This window comes from Anabas testudineus, chromosome 5, assembly GCF_900324465.2.
Source record: "Anabas testudineus chromosome 5, fAnaTes1.2, whole genome shotgun sequence".
NCBI lineage: Eukaryota > Metazoa > Chordata > Actinopteri > Anabantiformes > Anabantidae > Anabas > Anabas testudineus.
In genome coordinates this window covers 19,064,724-19,086,843 of record NC_046614.1, presented here as the reverse complement: position 1 = coordinate 19,086,843, position 22,120 = coordinate 19,064,724, and the positions used below count along the sequence as shown (strand labels likewise).

Here is a 22,120-nt window from a genome sequence, read left to right as displayed (position 1 = left end):
CAATAAAAGCTCTGCTTTAGAAAAACTTATTCATGCACTTATTTACATTTTTTTTTTCAGATTTGAGATTGAACATCCTAATGTATCTAGAATTGGTTGATTGCTGCTATGAAAGAAAAATATCACCATAGTTTACAGGAAAAATCCTCATGTGGCAACCATACTCCTTATCATGTGGCACAGTATGAATGAAAATTAAGAGCTGCAACCAGTGCTAAGCAAGCTGCAATCTTTATAATCCTATTTGGTATTTTTGATTATGATTTTTAGATTTTAGAAGCTGCCTGATTAGAGCGCAATTGCACAGATTTATGTACATGTGTATTTCAACATGTACACTGTTAAATACCTTGACGGGTTTCTTGCGTGATGGCTCAGCCTCGTTGTTCTCAGCCTCCTCGTGCTCCTTGCTACCTTGGGGCAGGTTGGAGTAGTTGGCCAGGCTGCTGAGTAGGGACGACACCATGGGACTGGTGTCCATCTCCTCCTACAGTGGTACAAACAGAGAAAGAGAGATGATACTCCAAAGACCCCATCTTCACTACACCTGTGCATTTAGGCATTTAAGTCAGCCAGGTATATCTTTAACATATAAAATCTACTTGGTGAGTGTTTTCTTAGATTAATTACTGCAGTGGAAGCACCTTACCTGGTTTTCTGCATTATTTGTTAAAATAATAATGTGTTTCTCAAGCACAACGTACTGTCGCTAATAGCAAACAATGTTTTGTGCCCATCTCTGTGCTATTCTTTATCAGAGAACTGCTTCAGTTCAGCCACATTTTAAGATGTCTGGTGTTAGCACCTCTCCCGAAAGTTATTGTGCAATATTTCTATTGGGTTAAGGTCTGGGTTTTAGCATGGCCTCAAAGTTTATCATTCTGTAGTAGATTTACTTCAGTCAGGTCATCGTCCTGCTGCATCACCCAGCCACCTTGACAGGACCTTGACAAACTTGGGGAAACAGTTTCCCATCAATGATTGCAAGCTACTAAGGCCCAAGGCAGCGCACCATAATGCAGTGCTCTTTCACAATACATAGAGCTGTTTGTCCAGTAAATTCAACAGTAGCCTCATCAGTCCACAGATGTAGAGGGCGCTGTTTGGTAAATTTTGACCATGCAGTGTTTTTTCTTCTCCTTCTTTTCTTCTTCTTCTTCTTCCTTCCTTATACCACTATTTGCATAGGGCAGACTTAAACAGAGAGGATGAACCCTTAAGGATCTTGTACTCTGAACTCTTTTTTACCTCGTGGAGATAAAATTCTGCTTTGAGGAATCTTAGCTGGGCTTCTACAGAGAGTAGTCACAGTGCTAAATTGTCTTCTTTACAGAATTTGACTGATCAGCAGCTAAACTCTTTGTCTTTGGGGATCTGAGATCCTTTTTTTGCGATGCATGGTTCACATCAACAAATGTTGTTTGTGAATAGCAAAATTTTAAATGTTCAATCTGAAGTCAAAGCAGGTCCAATCCACGGTTTGATAACTCCTGACTTCAATCAGCTTTTGTCGACATAACTAGCCCAGGAGTTTACTGATTTTTTTGAATTTTGAATTCTTGTTTGTTCCTAAAGGTAACTTGGATGAAGACCTGACCTTTTCATTGCCATTGTTTTTCTGATACCGCTCTACCTGCCGTTTGTGAATTCCAATCTATTTACAACTTAATAACAGTTTTTCTTTTTCTAGTTTAATCCACAGAGATTGCGATGTAAATACGTTTGTGCAGAGCTGTTGCAAACAGCCTTCTTTTGGTAGCACTGTGAGATTTACTTGCATTAACCTGAGGTTCCCATATGCCCTTCACATAGTAATTACCCTCATTAATCGATGTCAGAGCCTCTATTCAATCACTGAATAGTGAGAATTAGTGTATCCTGCCTCTTTCTATCTTGCCTGGTTGTGTGTATTAACAAATCAGTGTGTGTGTGGGGATGAGTCTGCAGAATATTGGACTCTACCTCAAACAAGGCCATGTTCTTGCCGTCATACTGCTGGCTCTTTTCTGCAGCAGCATCACTGCTGTTGATGAAAGGGCTGCTCTCCTTGGGGTTACTGTCACCTAGAAGAAACAGACACACACAAAACTCTACTTTTAGGCTGGACAGAAATAAAGACAAAGACAAGCACAAAATAATGCTTTTGTGGTTTAACATCAACTTTCAAGGGCAGATATGACACAAATAGATTCTTATTAAGTTTATTTTAGTTTTAGTCTTATTTATTTAGTTATTAATTTAATGTTAAAGCACACAGAGACACATGGACAGAAAGCTCAAACAAGAGGATGTGTGCCAGAAAAGCAAGGGAGCCTCGTTGTCGTCCACAAAGCTCCAACAGTGAGAAATGTAGAGAAAGACAACCATCGCTAATGGAGTGTGCATTCACAATATGTGCAGGGCTATATATTCCATATGGTCGTTGCTAGAACATCTCAATCAGAGTTTTTCCACACAGGCAAACAACAAGATCAAGTTTGATGCTAAGACAGAGGCATAATAAAAATGTTCAAACACGCAGCAGCTTTTTGACCTTAAAAGCACAGAGCAGCAGAAGCAGTATAATTTTATTTAGGTGACAGCTTGCTGTAGGCATCATAACTCTATCGAGAAGCATCTGTCTGCAAGTTCGCAGTCTCTGGAACAGGACAAATGTCCAAAAACACACAATTACACCAGCATAACATTCAACTGCTTGAAGATTTATTGATCAAGCTTTCTGCTGTTCACGATCACTGACAAGCTCACTGATTTTCAACTGAGGTTTGAAAATGGATTTCTGTACAGGCTCCAACCATGTTTATTACTAAGTACATGTTGCAAGACCTAGAAAACAAAAGTTAGCATAAGAAAAACAAGGACAGAAGAGAGGGGAGAGAACGAGCCGGCCTTGATTGAACATGCTGATAAAGCAAATTCAAAAGTTTCTGAATTACTTTAAGTTATTTTTTTTAATAACAATAAGACTTCCAGCAGATTAATCTGTTTATTGTGAAGTAGCCATTAAAAGTCATGAGTAGTTGTGGCTTCGATTCATTTAGGCTGGAGTGAAAGCAGGTAAATCAGGTAAAATCATGGTGAGTTGCACTGTTTCTGATTGTTAGGCCCATCTACAAAAAAAAAAGAAGAGGTCTAACAACATAAATAAATAGAAACACAACTCAATAATGGAAACAGTGAAAACCATATTTAAATCTCAGCTGATTAGAAACTGAAAGGCTGAAATCACTCCAACCCACCACAGCCTCATGTCGCTCCAGGGAGAACACTGTCCATAATTTTACACCTCACTATTTAGAGTCTTAACCTTTGATCAGCCAACTGCTTCCTCACCAGATGTTTGCTGGAAAACAATTTAAATTCAGAATCACTATTTTCACTAAGTACAACAAAGGTCTTGGTGAAGGCTGTGCAGAGTAAGCTGTGCTCTATTTGCGCCTTTCCCTTCTAGCATCTCTTAAGGGAGACAGCAGATTGCTCTCCCTCTGGCTCTCGATCCTGTCTTGGACCGTGAGACCAAGTTATTATTAGCCATGATACTGCAACCATGTGCCATGACGTCGGGGTACCGCTAACAGCCGGCACACTGTTCTACAGAGACGAAGCAATAGGGCCACTCCGACGGAGAGATCGAGAAAAGATTCGGGGGCACAAGAAAAGCGAAGAAAGGAAAAAGTAACACGGGCAGAGAAGAAGTTAATACAACGAGATGAGACGCAAGTGAATAAAGGTGCAGACGAGAAGACAGAGAGAGACACAGATAGATGAGGTGAGAGCGAACAGTGACAGCGAGAGAGATATGGGCTCAGACAGACAAAGGCGAAGAAGTCAGACCTGAAATGGGAACCAGCGGAACAAGGGTGGATGAGGCAAGAGAGGCAAGAGAGACACACTTATGTCCCTGACTGCAAAAACTGTAAAAGCTTCTGCTGCACTTAAGGTTCAGTTCACTTTAACCTGGAGGTTAAAACCTACACAGCAGGTAAAATGGAGGCAAAAACATTATACAGGATTTTTAAAAGTCCTGGATTATTTAGTTGTTTGTTTTAAACTATTTTTATCTCTTGCCATGTGTCAGTGCAGCGAGACATGCACCAGAGTTGGTTTGTTGTGCACTGCAAAGATGACATAAATAGCTGTGAACACTAATGGACAGGTGGAACACACTGTTTGTCCAAGTACAAAGTGTAGAAAATGTCCAGTGCAAAGACTGAAGACAGACACAGAATTACAATAACAGATGAAACTTTCGTATTTTAGACCAATTATTTAGATTCACTTCTTTACCAAGATACTCTGTTTGACATGCATGCATGTGCGCACACAAATAAAGCCGTGCACTAGGAGTTGAACTTTACCACATACACAGTGTTATCTGAAGGGCTAATGCCCCAAAGACAACTCTTCTATTCTATCACTTATCTCTCCACAGCCCATTTCTCCTCATCGTCTAATAATTAAAACTCCATTATCAAAGGAATGATGGATTCCCCCTTTTTTGGAAAAATGACAGTGCCCAAAAGAGGTTTGCTCTGACTGCATCCCCCAAGCAGCTTATCCTCCTTCAATCTGATGGGATTCGTCCAACAATGGCTCTTACTATCAAAGCCTCTCGCTATCTATGGTCAAAATCTAGAGCTTCACCGCTCACTGAGCATGTGATCGTTTTCTAAATCCTCTACAAAACAAAACATGAAGTCTACACTCTCCCATTTTCTGGTTCCAGATTTAGAGTATAGGCGTGTTAGTATTTTAGACTTAATTTAATTTGAAGTGAATAACTACTTTAATAACTGATGGTTATTCCTTGATTAATCAATTAGTAATTTCGTCAGAACACAGTAAAAATATTTCAGAGGTAGTTTTATAGATCTTAGATAGAAGATAGAATAGAATGACTTTAGAGCCATGATGTGGTTTGAAAATATTAACATAATAATAACAAAACTATTACATGGTATTATTATATTGTTTATAGGAAAGACAAAACAGACACATGCATGCACTGTTATGTGATCATATATTGTGTTTCATTCATTCAGAACATGAGACTTATAATAATAATAATAATAAATAATAATAATAAACTGGGTGCAGACATTAGAGTGGTGTCCTGCTAGTGTGTTTCTCTCAGGTCTGAATAAATTCTCTTTCCTATTGTCTGTGACTTTGAGCTTCACTTAACCTTCCAGTGTTTGAGTGGAAATTTGACTTTAATACATGGAGGACTGGTCCACCGCTCTCACTCGGACAATTCACAGTTTTCCAATAGCTCTTTGAACAGAAGAGCCGCTGAGGGTTTCTTGGTGAGAACTATTTATTGATCCTTCTTGTTCAGTGTTGAGGTGGCGACAGTCACGGTTATTGTTCTCTGTCTCTTTACTTGTACAGTCTGCTGTGCTCGCTCTCTCTCTCTCTCATCTGTGTGCCATGCTGCCTTACTGCTTTTTCTCTCCGAGGACTGGCTTCAGAGGGAAAAGCCAAAGTGCTGGATGGAGGAGCTGACTCAGCACAGGCCCGGGCACCACTTGTTGATTTGATGAGTGTGTGATTGTGCAAGCGTGTGTGTGTATATTGTATACTGTACATTTATATATATATATATATATATATATACACTTACATACTGGGCAAAATTGTAAGTACCCTTCTATTAAAGAAAAACCCACAATGGTTACTGAAATAATGTGAAAGTTGCAAAAGGAGTAATAAATACAAATGCACTAAAACTTAACTCATGAAAATTGCTTTTCAGTTGTGGTTCAACAGATTTTTTTTTAAAACAAACTAATGAAAATGGTCTGGAAAATAGACCATTTTGAAAATAATTTGACCAAGGGTCATGTTAAACTAAAGTGTGACCCAGGTCACACAGGTGTCTTCAAACATGTAATCAGTCAGTCTGCCTTGGGGTGAAAAGTGGTGCGAATAGTAACCAAAGAGATTAGAGCCCCATCTAAATCATATTGAACATCTTTGGAAAGAGCAGAGGCATGCAGTCTGAAGAAGGCACCCTTCAAACCTGAGACAGGTGCAAAAGTATCATTGAGAGTTACAGAAACCACTTGATTGAAGTGAAAAGGTGGAGCAACAAACTGTTAAGGGGACCATCATTTTTGACCAGACCAGTTTCATTAATTTGTTTTTTTTAAAGCTTCTATTTAACCACTACTCGAAAGCAATATCTGATTTTCATGAGTTAATTTTTAGCAAATGTTTATTTATTATTACTTTAGTCAGTTTCGCATTACTTCAGTGACCATTGTGGGTTTTTACTTTCTTTAACGATTTTTCCATGTCTGTATATGTGTGATTGAGCATATGCTGGCTCAGGCCGCACTAATGGCGTTGTACAGCAGCAGAAAAGCGGCTGCATCTAATTAATTTTAGTCTGAGCAGACATGGCTGGATTTCAGCCATTTTATGTGAAAGGGACACATGAAATATAACTACTCCTGTGACGCTGAAAAATGAGGCTTTTTCTACACATAACTCTATTCACAGCTTCTTCATGTATGAAAGTAAATATAGACTGTTGTTTTGGCTGTTAGTCAGACTCAGACTGGAGTAAACAGAGAGTACATGTGCTCACAGAGACATTTAATTTGCATCCAGAGAGAAATTCTTCATCTGCTGGAAGAGTGAGGAATTTAAATGGAATTAGTGGGACGGAAACAAACAATTAAAAAAAAGAAAAGTTGGATTTTCTGGCTGCGTTCCTTGTTATTGTATCTTGGTACAACGCCAAATCCAAGCAGGTCATGAGATCAGTTGTTGATGCTCTTGTTTCCACTGAACGTCACCACATTAATTCACGTCTGGCAATCACTGCTATACAGTAACTCTCTCCCTCCACCTCTCTCTTTCCCTGCCTCTCTCAACTTACTGACATGGCAGTGGGATGCTGGGTGGAGTCAGGTGAAGGATTAAGGTCACTTTAATCTAAATTCCAGTCAAATCAGGATTGACGGTGTATTAACATGTACCCAAACATATCCATGTGTGATTCAGGAAAAAAAAACAAGACTTTGCCTAAATCTGACCTACCAGTAAGAGATTTAAGTTACAAGAGACTTTAATATTAAACTGAGATAGGCATGTGGTAGGAATGTGAAGGATTCCTCTGTATGCTTGCCTCCAGTTTCTATTTGAAGAGTTGAGACAAAACCATACGAAACAACTCATGTAGTGTTGGTAGATATAGCTAAAATCAATACAGCATTTTTTCCTATACCAACATGTACATGTAGGACTACAATTTATCTTAATAGAATCAATAACATATCTTATTTTTAATAAAATTATCTAGGGATTGAACTAATAATTAATTTCATTATTGCTGATGCACACACTTGGTTCAGGGTCAGTTTATGTGCCCTGAACCATATGTGATCAACCATATGATCACATATTTAAATGGTTTTTTGTTTGTACAAAAAAAAGATTTGAAGTCATTGAAGACAAAAAAAAAAAAAAAGTCAGTTAATTGGTTAATATTATGGTTAACGGTTAATTTTCCCTAAGTGCACTTGTTGTTAAGTACAATAAAGAGTGTCTTAAATATCAAATAAAGTATAATACTTAAAAAAATATATATTTTTTTACTATAACTCTCTAGAATCACTATTGTGAACAACAAACATTTGTAAAATGAATGACAAAATGTGATCAAATTATCCAAGTGCTGGAGAAAGATAATGATCATAGTGAATTATTGCCCAGCCGTAGACCTATAAATTTACTTAACCTTTCAAATTGATTGAATCAAAATAAACCGCCTCCATCAGCACAAATGCAGTCTACAGTCAATAACACGTATGCTGGGGTGAGAGCGAATTATTGATTATGAAAACTTGACCAAATGAGAATGTTCCTGCAGTAAATTTTAAATGATTTACTGTATATATTTTTTAAAGTCACAAACATAATGTACAGAGGGGAAAAAATAGCAACAGCATATGGTTACATGCCCACGTTTGCCCACTCAAAATGTCATAAATAGATGTTTTCTCACTCTCTTCCTCCTATCATGGCTCCAGCACGACATCAAAAACACAACAGCCTTGTATAACTGGATCTCACACTTTGTGTTTTCTCTCTGTGTGTCTCCCACTCTCCTCTGTCTAACTCTTTATTCTTCTTCTCTCAGCCTGATGCTGCTACTCTCACCCATGGTGTGTTTTTATAATAATATTTATGCAGGCAACACGAGGGGATACCGACGTAAAAATGCCCTTTTTCCTCACAGTGCTGCAGGACAGGACCTGTGTGCTGATCAGTATTCAGGCTGTTGCTTCCACTCACTATGAATTTTAATGCAGCCTTGCATCACAGAGTATGACTTTGACATAGTCCCTTCTCTTCAGCCTCTCCACATCTCAGACACAGACCTTCGCCGATGATTGGCTCCAGAGTTGACAGCAGCTGATTGGCTGTGATTAGAGGGAGGACAACGCCTGCATGTACAGTACCTCACAGAGTATATCAGCTCTTAACATGTTGACTGGGCCTCCACACATGTCCCTGTCTGCAGTCTGATGATGAATGGATAAGGTTTGGTCTAATTTCCCCACACTGCTCCTACCTTGCCTCTAGCTGTACATGTCAGGATTAATTCTTGCGTAATGAAAAGCCTGTGCCTTCCCAGCAGCACCCTCTCTATCTGACATTAGACATAGATGTGAGTGTACGCAGAAGAAGAATGACAGACAAATTAAACTAAGACATTTTTCCATTCTGTATTTAATTTCTGCGACTGCTGGCTGACCCGAGTAATATCTTGACAGGGATAGATACACAAATGTTCTTTGAGGTGACAACTAACAGACTTAACTCTGAAATTATGCAGAAAAATGGCTAATTGAAATGTATTCACTACGGATGATGAGGGAGAAATGTGACAAATTCAATGTATTCCTGTGCTTGTGTTTTCACATTGTTAGAGTATAATGTTCAACAATCTCAAATGCTAATATTTAAAAGGTAATAATCTTCAAATTGACATGAAAACATAGACTACAAAACTTTTCAGTGGCCTTGCTAAGTTTCTAAAAATTGCATTAATCAGATAAGAAGAAAAAGAAACAAAGAGCTGGCAGCTATACAGTCACTACCACACTGTGAAAATCATTTTAGATTAGAACAGAATAGATTTGTGGCCTTAAACAATGCCCTTGAGATAAAACCTCAGTCTGCTGCATCAAGACAGCAGAGTGAAGCTCAACAAGTGAGTGAAGCTCAGTTTAACTCATTCACCGAAGTCAAAAGCTCTGAGTTTATCACAATGATCCTACGTCACCAGGCTTCTGGCCTGAATGTAAAAGAATATGCAAAATCACTTAAATCATATCATTTTTCTAAGACACAAAGCCTTGTCACCACTCTCATGATATAATAAAGAGTAAAGTCTTTGTTGTAAATATTACTATAATTAATAATTAAGCTATGGTCCAATATACTATACAAGCTTTTGGAAATGAAAAGTGACAGGAAGCAAATCTTGGTATTGTAGAAGATGGAACAGGCAGCTGTTTTTGTAAACTACCATTATTATGGTCCTTTCTTGATAATATTGATGGAGACAATAGCATTCATATAATTTTTAATTAATATACGTTTGGTTCAGGAACCTTTGCGGTCACCAACATTCTTAAACTAAGGCTACGCTTTCGTGTTGCATTCAGGGGACATAACTACAACACACATAAGCACTGTCCAACATCCCACATTTCTCCATTTCACACCAAATTTACTTAACATGCTAGCAAAGAAATGTTTAAACTTTCAAACCAGAATCCTACTGCTTTTTGTGGTCTTTCAGCATGTTCACTTGAAAGGAAAAGTGTCAGTCAGGCACAGGGCCACCTGGTATGTAGAGCAGCAAATGAGTAGCCATGAAAAGGCTGCACCATAGAGCCCCGGTGGAGCCTGGCTATCAGGCTGCCTCAGGTGGTGGGCTGGCTTTGGGAGAACACCCTGTATCATGTCAGTCAGCTGCATGCCTCCTGCATGCATGGAAAGAGCCTGTGGGAGTAACTTCAGCTAGCTGCCTACTGCTTCTGTAATTGGTGATCCACAGAGCCTAACAGGGCTGCAGGGATGACGGAGAGAGATGAAAAAAAAGAAAGAATTGCGTAGGTGGAGGTGAGGGAATGAGAGCAGCAGGGAGGGAAAAGGACTGAGTGGGAAGAGAGGTGAGGTTGAGTAGGATTATACACTGCTGAGGTAATTGGTTGAGGAGCAAAGATGTCCCACACCTGCTATGTTTTACTTTTTGAAGAAGAAGAATGTAGCCAGAAGAACAGGGGCAAGAAGCAGGTGGAAGCAGCAGAGGGAGGTGACAGGATGGGCGAAACGATAGCAGCTTGGAGACTGACATATTTCTCATGAGGTCATGGATTAAAAATTCACCCCAACTTATCACATGCCAGGAAACCAATTTAACTGGGAAACATAATTTCCTTCTTGTGCTTTGGTGCCAGATCCGAACGTGAAGCCAAGTGCTATCACACTTTTATTACATTTGGCACATTTTTGGACAAGGGGGCTCGCATAAGAGGGTTCAGCAACCTGTGACAGGATGAGAGAGGTATTTTGGCTGAGTCAGAATATGAAAGAGAGAGGGAGTAGGTATCCAATCGCCTGCAGCAAAGCCTTATAGATGGCAGTGATGGTTTATGCAATCGCTAGGTCTGATCGAAGGTGACAGGGCTATCATTTCGCCAGGTGTGCTGCTTTTTGGCCCTGTGATGGAATGCTGGAGGTGTGAATTGAGGTGCAAATTATCACCCGAGTGTCTTCTGTGCTGACTGAACCCCCTGGCTGTGGCCATGTTCTCCATCCTTCCCCACCTCGACTTGGAAGTCAGAGAAAAAGCAATCTAGCCAAAGCCCAGAGGACAACAGACAGGAGGGCACGTCCTCCTCTTCTTTCTCAGCTCCTTCCCTCATTTATTTCAGTTTCTGGTCTTCTCCTCTCAGGTGTGATACCACATCCCTGTGGTCTCCATTCTCACACCCCTTTCTTCAATTTCTCCTTCACAGATCTATGCTATTTGCCCTTACTCTCACCCATCGAGTCATCTCTCTTAAACTCTCCTCTCTTCCAGAGTAATAAAGTCAACAGGCAGGGCTATGGACACAGCAAACCAATCTAATACATGAGGTGAATCGCTGTTCAACTAAGAGATAGGACAAAATGAACCCACAAATAGAGTGGCGAGAGGTAAGAAAGAGATTACATTAAAGGAAGAAGTGAAAGGAAAGTGACAGATGAATAAACAGTCATGCAATTAATCTGCAGCAATTCTGGTGCTGAATTGACTCTGATGAAATTAGTTTATTCCGAACACAATCTTTGAGATGGCCAGTTAATATAATGCAAATTCACTAAACAGCATGGCTTTTTTCGTGTGTTTACCACAGTCACTAGTGGTTCAAAGGTTGGCTTGTCTACAGGGACGACTTCCACATCCCCAGATGGTTTGTCTGCCACTTCTAACCCTGAAAAACTGCCTTTCCAATTGCTAGCAAATTAAAGCAATGCAACAGTCAGGCCTAAAGTTCCAGTATTATAATGTCCCTGACAATAGTTTTCTTATATTCTTCTAAATGACTGACAGCTGCTGATTGGAGCTAAAACATCCTTAAATATCTCTAAGATACACCACAATTAGTGCATCAGCACTGACTTGCCTGCCAACTCTGCAGCATCATACCAGTTCATGAGATGAGACAGAAAGAGAGACTTATTATGTAACGTGGCCAAAAATATCTTCAGTGAAGCATTTCGCCATCCTCTCTGAATGTCAAGACAAGCTGGCGTGGTGAGGCGAAAGGCTGAGCAGGATAAAACTACATCAAACTAATTTGCAAGGAACTAACAGCATAAATTCATCTGATTTGCAAGGCAATGAGCAGAGAGGGTCATAAAATTTGTGCAACCAACTCAATCACTAAAGCACCTGTGTGCTAACAGATGTTTTTAAATACTTCATATCCATCCAACATTACTTTTTCACCACATAAGTAGCTAAGATGATTACCCACCATCCAAAGAGTGTGTATTTTCAACCTCTTTCCCATAACAAGATTCATGAATGCTCAAGAGACAGAACAGTCCAGGTTCCATCTGTTAGTGATATATTCTATGATGGTCCCAGATCAGGACCATTAAAAATTATCCATTATTAAAATTCTCATTTAACTTTCATTTCAGTTCAACCTTCTGATGCAGCCTCCTCAATTTTCTTAAATAACATTATAGTTAGTTTTTGGCAACACAGGGGCAACAGCAAGCCGATCCCAGCTGTCACTGGGACAGAGAAGTTACATCCTGGACAGGTTGCCAGACTGTCACAGAGCTGACACAGAGGCGTTGCTGCAATATGAAGTTGATGTGGCTAACACTTTAGCGTACCTATGCTGTGTTCCATTAACCTTGAAAGTTGAAAACCGGAGCTGGGAATGATGTTGCGTCTGACTTGACTACATCAGCTAGGTTAAGCAACACAAACGAAGCTAGAGCGCTTTATAGAGCTGACGGCAACTCCAGAGTCCACAGTGTTAATCACTACACGTCACATCTTTCATATTATCATCTGACCTAATGTTAAAATAAAAAATAACTAGTGCTGTAAGTTCAACTGTATATTGTCAGTCTAGTGCTTCTGCATCACCTAGACCTGTCATTTTAGAGGAAATAAAATAGGACAGCAAGGAAGGTGAAGGAGAGAGATCATCCATAGTGAGGGAAGTTTATAGCCTATCAACTTCAACAGGAGAAGTAATGGAGTCAGGAATGAGAGAGCAGACAGAAGCATTGCAGCAAGCGGACAGCGAGACAGAAACACAGACCCAAACAGAGGGATGAAAAGACAGACAGACAGACGGAGCCAGACACAAAAAGACGGAAGCCTTGTTCTTCAATCTGGCCCGGGTAGATAAGACTACAGCATTCAGGGACTTATCAGGAGCCTCAGTACAGGTGCATTACCTGAACGGCTGAGTGCAGTCCCAGCTATTTACTGATAGTGTACAGTGCCTCAGTGTGTGTGTGTGTGTGTGTGTGTGTGTGTGTGTGTGTGTGAATCTCAGTTTCTAACACTTGTTTACTCATTTGCCCATTTGTGTGTGTGTGTTTGCTTATGAGTGACTGCTCTGCCCAGAGACCCACCACAAGGCCGCGGCTCATCTTGTCGAAGACGGGCTGATCTTAGCGGATATTTCTAGTCTCTGGCAGATAAATAAATAATGGTACACTGGTTTGGATTTAGACAGAGATGAAAGCTTTAAGAGCTCAGCTTTTTACAGCTGTGCCCTGGGAGAGAGACAGAGAAAAAGAGAAAGTGGCACCATGCAACTATACACAAGCACGCACTCAACCAAGTTCCATCACCTGACAAATAAGTCTCTTTAAAGTGCACTGGTAACACATCCTGAATCATTGTACAGCATAATCTCAATGCAAAATATGACTTATTAAATTCTTATGGGGGCTAGTCATCTGGTTTTCATAAAATATTAATACGGAGTGCAACCAAAAACAATTTTTTTTTCAAACTTTGGATCCTTAGCACCTTTCTCAGCGGAGGTACTGTACTCTAGGGAGAACGTACAGAGGAGAGAAAGGGGGCAAAAAAAACAGGAAGTTACAGCCAGTGAGCTGGGGGAGTTCGTCTCTTTTGGTCTAGACTGTTTTTTAAAACAAAAGCGGGAAGTTTTAAGAGAGGGCCTCTAGGCAGAGGATGGAACTGAAGGGACTGTTTGAAAATCATCCGCTGTCCTCCCCCATTTTTCCTCTTAGTCACCTCTTTTCCTCTCTCTGTAACCCTCTGTGGACCATTGCATGGCTGGCAGGAACCACTGCTTACTGCAATAGGGAGTTATTGTGTGTGTCCTGGTGGGCTCGCAGACTCAAAGACTGTGGCTTTTGTCTGCCTTTGATTACTGTTATGAATTATGCATCCTGCACCTCACTGTTTGCGTGTCCATGTGTGACTTTGAGTGTGCGCGTGTGGAAGTGAGCCAGAGACTGCAGTATTTAGTGACAGTGACTGATACTGCTTCGCCGTCACAAAACTATCTCTACTGCACACCTACACATAAAGTCACACGTACTCACACAGACACACTCTAGCACATACTGTATACACGCACACAGAAACTCAGTTAGAATGACGGATATCTGTCCTTGCTTGCTCTTTACTCGCCCATCTCTCACTGGCCCTCGGAGATCTGAGCCTGAAGTTCAGCACACGGTGAAGGTCACAAACTGTGTGCAGCATTAGGGAAGCTGTAATTAGAAGCAGCCAGGTTGAGCCAGGTTTTTTTTATGTCAGCAACTTGTTAATCAATTTAATTACAGATAAGATGTCACAACATATTTAAACTAAATAAAAAAAATAAAAATAAATGTATGAAATAGTTTAGTCTGATTAATAAAATTCAAACATACTTTAGAAGGTGAAATAAGCAAGATTTGTTCATTTACCCTCCATAAATACAGTTCCCATTGACTAATAAACTGAAATGCTTCAGCACAGCTTTTGACATAAGATGGTATGAGTCCAGAGGGGATACAGATGTACAGGCACAGAGAGTTCAGTTTACAGATCATGTGGTCGGTAATAATAAATAAAAGCTTTTCTTGTCTGCCAGAAATAGAGCAGCAAATGAAGGCGCTTAATGAAGCCACTGTAAACCCCAATGCAGCACTCACATCAAGTTTTCCCATCCACAAGCGAATGCAACGCATTTAATGCTTTTGTGATGTTTCGGTCCTATTCTCGAACTCCATTTCTTTTACTCTATAGTGTAACCAAATGGTGGGTACACCACTTTGGCAGACATGTTCTGTTAAAGACGAACATGTTCGAGTACTGTGTTCAGAGCCTTTTGCAGTTCCTTCTTAAATGGGAATGGCGAAGCTATTTCTGACCACTGCACATAACCAAGTTATGTCCATTTGTCAAAAACATATTTTCCAGGAAAAATATGAGCTGTAAGGTGAACAGTGTTCACCGTGATGCCGAAGTAGCAATTACAGGATAATACTAAATAGGGTTTGCAACTGACTCAGACGTCTGATACACGACAACATTTATCTAAAAGTTTGCTGATATTAGCTAAAAACTATCAGTAATAAATGATGCAATAAATGATGCATGTCACTAATGCATTTTAGTGAATTATTAATGAATTCTACATTTAATTTAGCAAAGAAATGCGTTTCTTCCTTTAAACGTAACATGGCCTCTAGACGTCATTAGATTCTTACAGCAAGCACGAGCAGGATATTTAGTCTTTTCCTTGTTTCTTTCAGAAAGTTACAAAAGTGCAGGGGTAAACGTCTAACCACCCCATGCAACATTTGGCTGCAGCACCCTTCTGGTTGTACCTTTTTATAAAGTGACCTTCTGCTGTCACAGTTATATCACCACATCCATCCATCGTTTCTGTCTCGAATCTCCTCCCTGAGTCTCAGGGGAGGCCTGAACTGCTGAACACGATCTCAGGGAGAGTCCGGAACAACCCGTTATTCATGGCAGGGGGAAATCCCTCAAGACAGCATGTACTGTGCATATAGACAAATGGGAAAGCAGGGTGTTTTGAAATATGCATTGGTTTGTACTGTAGCTGCTGAGAGGCAGCACAGTCACTGACTGATAAATTAGCCGGTGATGCATCCATCCAGCTGTCATGTTTTCTCCCTTTTTTGCTCAGTTGCAATCTGACTCTACCTTCCTGTCCACAGAATTTCTGTGGCCATGACAAAATGCTCAGTATGTGATTAAGAGAAATAAATATCAAAAAAAAGGAGAAGGAAAAAAAGGTCGGAAAGTCGGCTGCAGTGTATTTTACAGTTGTGGAAGGAAAATGGCTGCAGCAGAGGGAGAAACGTGAGTGTGGGACACAAGCTGAGAGAACAAGCAGAGATAAAAACTGAGGAATAGATGGACAAAGGGAGTCTATTCAGTCCAGACACTAGTTTTCAGATCCATCCATCTCAGACACAATGCACAAGTCTCTTCAGCCCACATCACTATTGTTGCTAAACCTGTCCTCTCCCTCCCAAAACACCCAATTAGTAGCTTGACTATTTTTTACTATGTATTTTTGCTCATTATAACAAAATAAACCAGGATTTACTTAAAACATTCACTGTAGATGTTTATAGAGATATAACTTTAACTTACCATATGGCAGGAGCAACAAAACAAACAAACCTATACATATATAAAAAAAAAGCTATTGCCCAGCATTTGCAAACATGAAGGCTGAAATAAATGAACCAGAAGCAGGGCCACATTTGTGGTTCTCATCATCACTGAGGCAGAAGACATTCAGTGAGTTTGCTGAACAGTGTGTTTGTGCTGTTTTCCATAAAAATGCTGCCTCTGTGCAGAGCCAACGCTCTCTCCTGGACGACTCTGCACAGCAGCAGAAACCATAAATTTGACTTGGACCAAGTCTGGGGACAAGACAAGTCCCGTGGGTGGGTGTTTAATGTTACATAACTGTCATTAGTTTTTTGATTGACCCTGTCTTGCATGCAGAGGCAGACGAGCTGTGTGTTCCATCTCTTAGAAAATGATTCTACTTGTTTTGCAAACAATTTAACAAATACTGCAAGTTTTTAACTATAGTCTCTTAAACTCAAATAAGCAAACTGTAAAGCTCTGTTCACTTCACTTGAAGTCAACATTTGTGTTATGTGCATTTACTGGATGTGTACCTGCATTTTGTTCTCATCAGATGGACTTTTGGACTCTCCTTTGGTTGCTCTTACCCAACCTTCATGACGATAACCTGTGTAATGTTATACTGACTACTCTACTCTGCTGCAAGTCTTCACTGACAGGAGAGGCTTGTGGATTTTGTAAGTGAATTGTGAATTAAAATTATTTTAAGGAAGATTTGCTTTTCTGGCTCCAGAGCTACTTAAAATGCACAACTCCACAATAGATTTACACAGCACCTCATGAAAATATTAGCGTATGAGCCCAAAATGTGCAGTAGGAAAATCTGAAAAATACAAAGAGAGAAAATTGATTGTTACCTTCTTAGAGTTAAATACAGGAATAATGACATTTCTGCATGTCACTGTAAAGGACTTGGTTGTCTCTTTGATATATTTCACATGTGCTTACCTTGAAGTACTGACAGAAACTGGCTAATTAAAAGAGGTGACCCTTCGGGGTCGGTCTCATCTACCCTATTGACCTTTCACTTCATAACAAGAGCCGAAGTCTCCACAGACACATGCAGTCCACAAACAGACAAAGGAACAACAGCAACAACAGATGTTCATACAACTAAATAATGACAAATTAGTGCTTTCACAGGAGAAAACTACATAATGCCAGAGAGTCTCTTGATATTGCAGTTAGTCTCAGATTTAAATGCAAGGCCAAAAACAGAGAAGATAAAATGTTGATCAAAGTTGTTTCTTTTTGGTTGCCAATGTCACTGATGTTCCTGCAGCAGTGGCACTGAACACAAACCAACCAGGGGGTTACTAATCTCCCCAGCCCTCCCTGGTTGTGTGTATTGTCTAATGTTCGACAATCCACCTCTGCCAGCCTCCAGCCTTCAGCCTCAGGACTGGCACCATCGCCTGCCAGCCTCCCTCAGTGAGATTTAATGGACTTCCACCAAGAGGCAGTTAAACAGGCCACCATTTTAGGTCTTTCCTTGTTGTCTCTAGGAATCGCCTACAGGTTAGTCACTCTACCAACAATCAATGTTTTTTCTTTTTTTTTTTTGGACAACAATGACAAAGCTTTACTGAAGTCGATACAAGACTGGAGGAGGAAGTGTTGAAGGCGTCTGTATGCAGCTTTTTGGAAAAAAAAAAAAAGTACTGCTGGTTGTCTTTGAGAACTTTGGACCACGTTTGTTGTTTTCTGAATGCTTGGTTTGAAGATGTCTAGAGGAACAGCCAGTGACACACAGTTCCTTAATATTTTATTGGCAATGTTTTGTCCTCTAAACTCACAGTGGGAGGTTGTGAGGTATCCCAACAGGCTCAGTAGAACTGTCGAAAAATACCAAGTGGCTGTGGCTGAGCGATTGATGTGCCTTGTCGGTCAGACAACAAGGTTCAAGTACATCAATTCTGCTCTTACCAGTCGTGATGTGTAACGAGGTAACCTTGGGAGTGATAATTGTGTTTTGGATGTCAGTCATCTCTGTGCATTTCCCATTTATAAAGCGAAGGAGCTGTGTGATGAATTTAACTTGTCAGTGATTTGTCGTAGCCGCTGAGTTCTTTCTCAACCCTCTGCTGCGTGCCTTATGAATACTGAGCACCCAGCTGTGTGTGCGCACGCATCTGTGGTTTTGTTCTGAATATGAAGTGCACTATATCTCACTGTGTTAGTATGACTGCGTATGTTGAGAGCTGTGCTTTTGCCTATGTGTCCTTGAGTTTAAATCTGCATGCACATGAGCACATGCATGCAGATTAAGTTAGGTGGTGAATGATGGGATGTCCATGCTTGGCTATCCATAGCACATCTCCTTAGCCTGTCTGAGTGACGGGAGGGAGACACACTCCAGTTGAATAAAACATGAATGCAGACACACTGTCAGAAGATACAAGCCTCCATCGCCTCCATCAGATGACATGACAGATGTGCATGTGCATGAGACAATAACAGCTGCTTCATAAGTTTACACTGAAAATGTATCTTAGAAAAAAAAAGACAAGTGCTTTAGACAAAAATGGTTTGCCATCCAACAACAGATGAAGTAAAGTAACTTTGGTGAACCTTCGACTTTTCATCTACAGTAGTGCAATCATTTGGTCAAAAGTTGGATTCACCTAATATCTTAGTTTATGAGTAAATACTTTTAAGACTACTGAAAATCCGTCAGCCTCAGCTGTTCTTAGTGCTAATTAGCAAATATTAGCATGCCAACATTCAAAATTAATTTGGTGAACATGGTGAACACTTTACCTTGCTGTCAAAAATCTCTTAGGGAGACTGTTGATCTTAGCCTCTATTTGTTAGTCACCATTTAATGTAATGTTATGTCATTAACTTATGTTATATTTTATGTTTTGCACAAAATTATTTGTTATTTTAGACACATGAAAAAGGGTAATTTATGTTATTGCATTGTTATTTTCAAAGTGAAACTAATGATGAATCAGTGCATTTAATAAAAATATGTATACAGCTCTGTGCAAAGCATCCAGGCTCACTTACTTCAAAACGTTCTGTAACCACAAGTCACTTCAGGGAGGAGAAATGCATTTGCAGACAAACAAAAAAACCAAGTAAAACCTTTAACATATACAGAAAATTTCCTCTGCGTGACACAGAGGTAAACATTATGCACAGCTGAGTCATTCATGACTAATGTATGGTACACAGTGTTCGGTCTCTCAGCTTTGCTGCTTAGCCTTACCACATAGATGAGACATCATCTTGCCAATATGTTTTCTGAGTCTAATCTCCTTCGTTCCCTCTGACCCGATCCTCCTCGTCATTAATTTTCCTACTGCCTCCTCGTGTCCTCACCCCTTAGCCTATTTTCCTTATTCAGTCTCTGGCACTTTCCTCACATCTCTCCCTTCCTCTCGTTCATACGCAGCTGGTGGTCTTCTATTAGCCCCTGTGTTGGTGGATTTCCACAGATGAGACACTGACTCTAAGCACAAGAAGCACATTTGCTGAGGCTCAGTTAAGTATACTCCTCCTAAGTACACTTCAGTTTCACTTAAGTACACATCTGACAGAAGCCTTGAAATTGCAGGTTGACCAGGCCAACTGATTACTGCGGGACCACTGATATAATGTAGTTGGTTTTCTTGGTAGAACTGTGTAACAAAGTTGTAGATGTATTATCAAGAAGGTTAAATAATTTCAGTGCTGTTCATGAAGACTATTTTCAACAGTAAATTAATAGACATTTATAGACATCAGATACTATACTAAAACTACAGTATATATGACGGTTGAAACTGGTTATTGTCACTAATCATCTTCTTTATCGACACATTGTTTTGTCAAGTGTGACATTTACCTTCCATCCCACCAGCAGACCGAACCTTGAGAATACAGTACTTTAAAACAACACAAAGAAAGCAAATTCTCATAAGTGAGAAAACAATACAATTCATGGCTATTTGTTGGTGTTCAATGACTCAATAATCAAATATTTCTCATCCATTTCTATCAGTTGCTTCAGCACTACATGAGTAGACGGTAATATAATGCTTTCCATATTGGCCTTGAGGCCTTCTTCTGTTTCCACGGACTTGTTATATGACCTGAGCACATCCAGCATTTAACTGCAGCAGCTTTTTACACTGACATTAGACCTCACCGCCGAGGACAGGGACTCTTTTGATATGAATGTGTCTGTGTGATGCTCCTTGCTTTCCCAACTGCCTTTGAAGATGGATGCCGGTGAAATGCTAATTACCCCGGGCCATGAGGCTGGACGCGTGTACAGTTCAAAGGCTGAGCTGGGTGCAGCCGAACCTCAAAGCAAAGGGCTGAATCAGTTCCGCTCCAAGGCTCTCCAACCACCGAAGGCCGATGCCTTAGCGGAGACACCCTCTCTACCCCTTTTCACCACATGCGTTACACAACTCGTCTACAGCGCGTTTGTGTTGGGGGGACTCTTGTGTGCATATGCTTTTGTAAGCATAGTAAAATGAGAGGCTCTTGTCCTCGCTGACTGCAAACTGGAAGATACTTTAGTCTCCATGATGCTGCAGATTTGAAAGCTCTCTCTCTCTCACACTGTCTGTACAGTTTGTCCTTTTGAAAGCAGTGCCTCCTACACGACTTTCAAAATTTCCTGCTGGAAATTGTCTTTTTTTCCCCCCTCATCAATCTCTTTTTCTAGAACATCATCTTGGTTGTAGTGTTGAGCCAGTCCCTCTGGTTTTAAGCTGACAAAGTGAGCGCAACTGGAATGAACAGCCATGACTTGATGCTGCATTGCACTGCAGTGACTGTGTGTGTGTGTGTGTGTGTGTGTGTGTGTGTTGGGGGAGGTAACGATGTATGACAGGTAAATAGAGGTCATTTCCTGAAGGATAAGAGTAGGATTCAATGGCGCGCATACACACATACACACACACACACCAACTTTGCCTCCTCCAGTGATTTATGAAATGTGTCGGTTTCGCAAGTGTTTGCATTTGAGGAGGATTTTGATGTATCACCCTCGAATGCCAAGCTGCAACAAGTTACTACTGGATGTATTCTCATTGCTTTTGACTAAATGTGCGCATATGTGTGTCGACTGTGTAACATAAGGGTGTGTAGGAACTCTCAACGTTAGATAAAACTTTCAAAGTCATCAATCAGTGCTGGAGAATTACTGCACCAGTTTACTTCTACTGACAGTTTACTGTTTAGAACTGTTTAGGAAAGTCGAGTTACTCACACAATTAGATGGCTGTGTGCTCATATGTCTTGTATCTGCAGTGTCATCTACATGATTCAAACAAACAAACACAATAAAGTATGATCACACACACACACACACACACACACACACACACACACGCACACACACACACACACACACACACACAGCATGTTTGCAGAAATTGAATGTCTGTGACCACAAATAAAACTTGTTAAAAATGGTAAGAGAATGTGACTATGCTATTTTTGGCTGAGGCTCGTCCTGGTTCAGTGTCTGTGACCGAAGCAATCAGTGAGGCTGGGAAGATGAGACATCTTTTCTAGTTTCATCTCTGACATCCCGTCCTCAACAGAGGCTGTCTGAATAAATCTTTAATCGTTTTCCATTTTTTAGATACCCGTGTCAACAACTGTCCTCTAATTAAAAAGAAATGCATCAACATGTTGTCTCCACTTCTCTTTCCAAAGTGGAAAAGTACATTGTGAGTCCAAAAAGTTTTTATGTGTGAAAATAGAATTCAGTTGATTGGCAGCAACAGCGGTCAAATGAAAATTTTACTATACGATATACATACTATACTCTTAATAGGATGTCCCAATAACTCCTTAAAAAACTCCAAAATGCTGCAACAACAGTTCTGACTGGAATTAGCGAGAGAGATCATATTTCTTTTACATTAGCTTCTCTCCATTCGCTCCCTGTAAAATCCAGAATAGAGTTTAAAA

The 22,120-nt window shown here is 40.2% G+C and overlaps 1 protein-coding gene across 3 annotated transcripts in view; it reads right to left on the bottom strand.

The window, feature by feature from the left end:
- slc12a5a (solute carrier family 12 member 5a) overlaps window positions 1-22,120 on the bottom strand; it is a 123,822-nt gene that overhangs the window by 33,872 nt on the left and 67,830 nt on the right. For all 3 annotated transcript variants that reach the window (XM_026346730.1, XM_026346728.1, XM_026346729.1), the window contains exons 2-3: window positions 1,963-2,063; window positions 350-487 (exon numbers count right to left, since the gene is read on the bottom strand). In XM_026346730.1, the coding sequence (XP_026202515.1) occupies window positions 350-487; window positions 1,963-2,063 (239 nt within the window). The remainder of the gene's footprint in view (window positions 1-349; window positions 488-1,962; window positions 2,064-22,120) is intronic.